General features: G+C 32.2%; 1 protein-coding gene across 5 annotated transcripts in view; it reads right to left on the bottom strand.

The window, feature by feature from the left end:
* Positions 1 to 6,000, bottom strand: part of NOVA1 (NOVA alternative splicing regulator 1) — a 145,615-nt gene that overhangs the window by 3,707 nt on the left and 135,908 nt on the right. For all 5 annotated transcript variants that reach the window (XM_053595367.1, XM_053595368.1, XM_053595369.1 and 2 more), the window contains one exon: positions 1 to 1,009. This exon is cut by the window's left edge and continues 3,707 nt beyond it. In XM_053595367.1, the coding sequence (XP_053451342.1) occupies positions 5 to 1,009 (1,005 nt within the window). In that variant the 3' untranslated portion in view covers positions 1 to 4. The remainder of the gene's footprint in view (positions 1,010 to 6,000) is intronic.

The raw sequence follows: 6,000 nt of genomic DNA, 5'->3' as shown, positions 1-6,000 counted from the left end.
GCGTTCAACCCACTTTCTGAGGATTGGCAGCCCGAACTCCTTGCTCATATGTGATCCTTTGTGTGATTAAATACTGAGCAGCCTGTGTTGCAGCTGGTGTTCCAGTAATGGTTACCTTCCGATTCCTTGTGCCAGGTACGAATTCTCCTTTTTTGGAGATCTGTATCCTTGCACCAGTCAACTCCTGGTATTCCACTAACGTTTTCCCTCCTTTGCCAAGTATTGCACCAACTAAGTTTTCTGGCACTGCTATTTCAACTACATCCTTGGATCCATCTGTGGATTTTTCTGTTCCTAGAATGGCACTGGCAGCTAGGGGAGAAGCAGCTCCAAAATATCCATTGGTTGCAGCAGTAGCAGCAGCCAGGCTACCTAATGCAAATGTCCCCGCCGTGCCACCAGCTGTGCTACCACTGGCTGAGGCTTCACTGGCATAGGTGGCCAACAAATTGGCTGCTGCTGCTGCTGGGTTGGCACTGGCAGCTGCTGCAGCCAAAGCCCCTGTGGCTGCTGCTTGACTGAGCCCTAAACCTAATGTGTTGAGATTATATCCATAGCTGGCTAATGTATTAAGTGCAGAGGTGATGGCCACCAGGTCATTGCCCGTGAAGCCAGATAAGACTGCTGGAAAGGCTGCCACGCCAGCAAGGTTAGCATGTCCTAATAGCCCTGCGGCTGCTGCAGCGGTTGGTAATACTTCAGCAGTGTTTGCATAAGGAGATCCGGTTGGATTGGAATTTGCCACTGGACCTGTCACATTGGCATAACTGATATTGAGACAGCTGCCACTTTGTGGATCCTCTTGTATCTTCTGGATGATAAGTTCAACAGCTTTTCGGTTTTGTTCAGGTTCTCCACTCACAGTGACAACCCTCTCTTGCAAGTTGATCCCATCAGGTTTCTGGGAAAGCTGCACCCAAGCCCCTGACTGCTCCATTATAGCCTTCACAGTAGCACCTCCCTTCCCTATTATCAGACCTGCTGTGCTGTTGGGAACTATAATCTTTACCTGTAATTAAAAAAAATACGTATAAATAATACTTCTGTTTTGCGCACGCACACACATTATATTACTTTGCTATCCTAGAAAAGTAAGATAATAAACTGAAAATTAGTTTAAACAGCATTTATGAAAGACAGAAATACTGTAACTTTAAAATGACTTTCATCACATTTTAATACAAATATCTTGTAAAATTAGAATTTTCAAAGGAAAAATGAATTTTAGGTCAAAATTATTAAATACATTTTTTCTTGAGTGCATTTTGCAACAGAATTATTACAGTATACTATAATAAAAAAGAAGGAATCATAACTGTACATCAATAGTAACATTTATATATAACTCCAAAATCACAAGGCTCCTGATGATTCTTTTTCACCTACTGTAGCTTTAAAAAGAATCTTTGCTCTAAAACACATAAAACCAAAAACTGCAGGAATATAATAAAGCAATGTTAATAAAGGTTTGGCTTGCGTCCCTTCAAGACATTAATTTCATGTTCCTTATCACCTACTAAATTTTGCGTTATTCACAAATAGCTATTTGGTTCATGACTAATGTTTTCAGAGATAAAGGTCAATAAAATTTTTAGTATTTTCAATTAAACTGACACAACATAAAACTTCATAAAAATAATAAATGATTTCTGAAAATTAATGCTTTTAAATTTTTCAATGGTTTTGGATAGATTAAAACTATTTGATAATTACATCACCTGGATGTTCTATCTACATTTCTAAAATAATTATTCTGATTAGGTAGATAATTGTCTTTTTTTGGCAATTACAGATACCTTTGAAAAAAAACAGTGCTTATTATCATCTTATCAAATGATACTATATAATTTAAGAAGAAAATTGAAAAATTACTGTAGTCACATGAATACTTAACAATGATATAATGTGACCATAAAAAGTGTAGATATTTGTGTTAATTTTTATTGAAACATTTAGCCACAAAACAGCATATTTTGATTTATTTAAAAACAAATACTATTTTCTATGAGAAATGTCATCAGTATTACTTTCTATAACCTCTAAAACTGAAATATAGATGTTAACATTTACAATTCTATGTTGGTAGCACAATGAAGTGTATGACAACGTTTTATGGTTTACTGGGTAGAAGACGATTTGTGACTGTTGAGACACCAACAAAGCACTAAAGTACCTGCTGCCCTTGTTCCAGATATTACAATGGGAAGGCCAGAATAACTTACTAAAATTTGTCCAAGATATTTACTTGTTTAGTGGAGATATCCTGTAATATATTTCATTAAGGAATTTTTTAGGAAGCACTACTAATGCTATCTTTAAAACACAGATTTGGACAGGAATATTTTGAAGGGATATGGCCATGCATTTTTAGCAGTTTTGTTCTGGAAGGTAGTAAGCAGTGAAAAGCATAAATGCAAACTCTAAACTGGGTCATGTCATAAATATATTTGTACATATTACATATACACACACTTTTATTGTCTTTCCACAAATAATTTATAGTAGAAGTAGAATTTTAGTTTTTCTTCATTCCAATGTATTGGTATAATCATTCCAATTTATATGAAATAATCTAAATATTCTGGAAATATTTCTTTGAAATGTCAAGTATATCCCTTATGTCTCCTGTTTAAGCACATTTTAGTTTAAAGGAGTAGACTGAGAAGTATTCTTTTTAACCTTTGTTAATTTTATCCACAGATTTCCTTGTGGTAGAAAATTATTTGAAAAGCTAACCATAATTAAAAGTTAAACCATGATTACATCCTATATGAATTATAAAAATGAATTAGAATTATCCTTACGTTCTATTTTGTGCATGTATAATTTTGAGAAAATTTACCTTTAAGGATTTAAGTCTCTGAATGACAATAAAATCATGTTTTATAAATGAATACTTTATTTTGAAATTAGAACTTTTTGCAATAAAATAATATTGTAAACATTATATACTGGCAAAATGTAATGCTTTGACATTTTTATGGAGAAAACTATATTAATCAATCAAGATTTTCAAAACACCAATTCTTAAATTACTTAAAGTTCTATTATCACTGTTGTTTTGTTCCATATAAGGATTTCCTGCATGATAAACTGAGAACAGAACAGCACACAAAAGGTTAATCACAGGAACTACTTTATAGGCTGACAATAAAAGGTAATGTGTAACCTTACAGCATTCATTATAAAATTACCCTAAACTTCTATAAAATGTGTGAAGATGGTATTAATTTCTACTTCACTGCATATCAATCTTATATTTACTGTATCTATGGTTTTTTGATTTTGACTCTGAGACTAACATCTAATAGAACTTGCAAATGTTTGACCGTGGCATTTAAATTATTATCTTTAAAAAAAACTTTCCCCATATTCTTAGGTTATAACTGGGTTATAGCTTTCATAGTGAGGGGGGAGGATGGGCACAGGGAGGGTGATTGGTGGGATTACACCTACAGTGCATCTTACAAGGGTACATGTGAAACTTAGTAAATGTAGAATATAAACGTCTTAACACAATAACTAAGAAAATGCCAGGAAGGCTATGTTGACCAGTGTGATGAAGATATGTCAAATGGTCTATAAATCCAGTGTATGGTGCCCTATGATCGCATTAATGTACACAGCTATGATTTAATAATAAAATAAAATCAAAAAAATTCCCTTTAATCATTTTTCTTTTAATATTTAAAATTATTGAAATATAGTTCAGAAATAGTGTTAACTTTTCATAAAAGTAAATACCTTCCAAAAAACGCTATCTTTGCAAACTAAAGAATTATATCATATCATATCACCTATTTTGATATTAAAGAAGTTTTATGTAGTTAGTTTATCCTCTGGATTTTAGTTTTATCACTTGAAATAATCTTGGCATAAAATAATCTGTCAACCATAATCGTTGTTTTTTTAAAGCTCAATTCCATCACAGATTATAAAATTGTTGTTTTCTCAAACAGCAATAGTGATGTGGCCATCTAATTTTATTGGCTTGACTAATTTATTTACATATAATGAAATAAAGATGTATTATGATTTAAGAGCAGATAATACTTGTAACTTAGTAATTACAACATATACCATTCCCTAATCTTAGATGATAATAGACTATTCTATATGAGACTACTGACTTTAGAAAATTAAAGGAAATATAAAAAGTATTTAAATTCCAAATTTAATAAATCCAAATACTTAATATCCTACACAAGGAATATGTTACCCAAATTTTGCTTTTGACAAAGGAACATAAAAATCCTCTGATTTACATTTTTTGCACTTTAGAATTAAAAATATATCCGTATCTATTTTGCACACTTAATATTATTCTAATATGAACATAGAGAGGAAACAGATCCTTTGAAAAGAAGTTGAGACAAATAGAAAAGTGAATTCATTTGCATAATATAACGAGAGTAGTGTTATATATACACTTTATCTGCCAGGCCAGAGTAAAAAATAACGTGAGACATGAAGGTGGAAACTTAGAGATGGTGGGCAACGGAGTAACGGTAGGAAATCAATAGAAAATGAACACGGAGAAGTGTGTGAAATAACCTATTTGATTCTACTTCTTAAAAGGGCGTACAGTATTTGCCAGAGGAAAAACCTGTGCACTGACAGTGCTGGCATTCCCACTGAAATGATAAATAGCAAGTGTTAGTGGTGTATGTGGATTCATTTTCACTCAAGTCTGTTAATGTAATGACCAACATAAATGCACGTTATTTCTAAATAATTGAGGGAAAAAAACCAGGATCTTAAATAGCATGCAAATTATTTGGTGTAACATGTATGCAACTAAATCAGATGTTTTTGACCGTTACAAATCACTTTTCCCTTCAGAGCTATGATCTATATTTGCTATCATCCATCTAGCCATCATGGATACTTACTGAGTGGCCCAGGCCCTGTGTTGGGAGCTCAAGATAAAGAATATATATATATATATATATATATATATAACAATGATCCTGTCTTTAAAGAGTTTATAGATGAGTTGTAGAAATGGCTGCATAAATGTATCAGTGCAGTAAAGTCTTAAAAGTGCTGGCAAAGATGTATATAAGGAAATGAAGGAGGCACAAAGTTTAAGTGGGAGGAGAGGGGTAGGAGAGAATTTCTTTGAGAGATGGTGATCATATTTAACTAAATGCCTTTCACATCCTTGTACTATCAGTATATTGTTTCTCGCAATCAAATACTCCCATAAATTTGATCACTGTTATTTGTTTGGGGGAATTCCTGTTTCAAATATAAACCCATTTTATTTTTTTTATTATTATTTTTTTATTAAATCATAGCTGTGTACATTGATATGATCATGGGGCATCATTCACTAGCTTCACAGACCGTTTACCAAGTTTCACATGTACCCTTGTAATGACCCGTTTAAATAATATCATTTTAAAGTAAATAAATCTTTAAGTTTTTCTCATCCTACATTTATACTTGTTATATCAAATAAACATGAGATAAGATCAACAATATAACCATACTAAATAGTCTGGCATTAACGGCTTTTCAGAGAAAAAAGCAATAAAGTGGCTAATTTCTCTATTTGCAATCACAAAAGAAATTATGACAAGTATTAATAATATCAAATAAGTAGGTTTTAGTACTGATATGTTTCTTATTAAAAGTAAACATCAAGATAAATTTATTCCTTTGCCAAACAAGAATTCTATCTGATTATGATCTTCATCAGCTATAAAGGAATAAGGTTGTGTGTGTAGAATTATTTCTTCATCATCATGGCAGAATAATTATTAAACTAGTTTATAAAATCATACCTTAAAATAGATATAAAACAAGTTTCATTATAATTTTATCTCTCAATTAATAGTATGGACTATTTTATTTAGGGCTCTTATATTATATACCACATATGTATGACCTTACATTTATAAAGTACTTCTTATCAAAGAGTGAGTTCTTTCTCCTCTAGCTGGTACCCAATTTCTCTTCTAGCAACAGAGTCCCAGTTTTCCTGTGGGTAACACC

This window comes from Nycticebus coucang, chromosome 6, assembly GCF_027406575.1.
Source record: "Nycticebus coucang isolate mNycCou1 chromosome 6, mNycCou1.pri, whole genome shotgun sequence".
Classification (NCBI taxonomy): Eukaryota; Metazoa; Chordata; class Mammalia; order Primates; family Lorisidae; genus Nycticebus; species Nycticebus coucang.
This window is presented reverse-complemented; position numbering and strand designations above follow the sequence as displayed.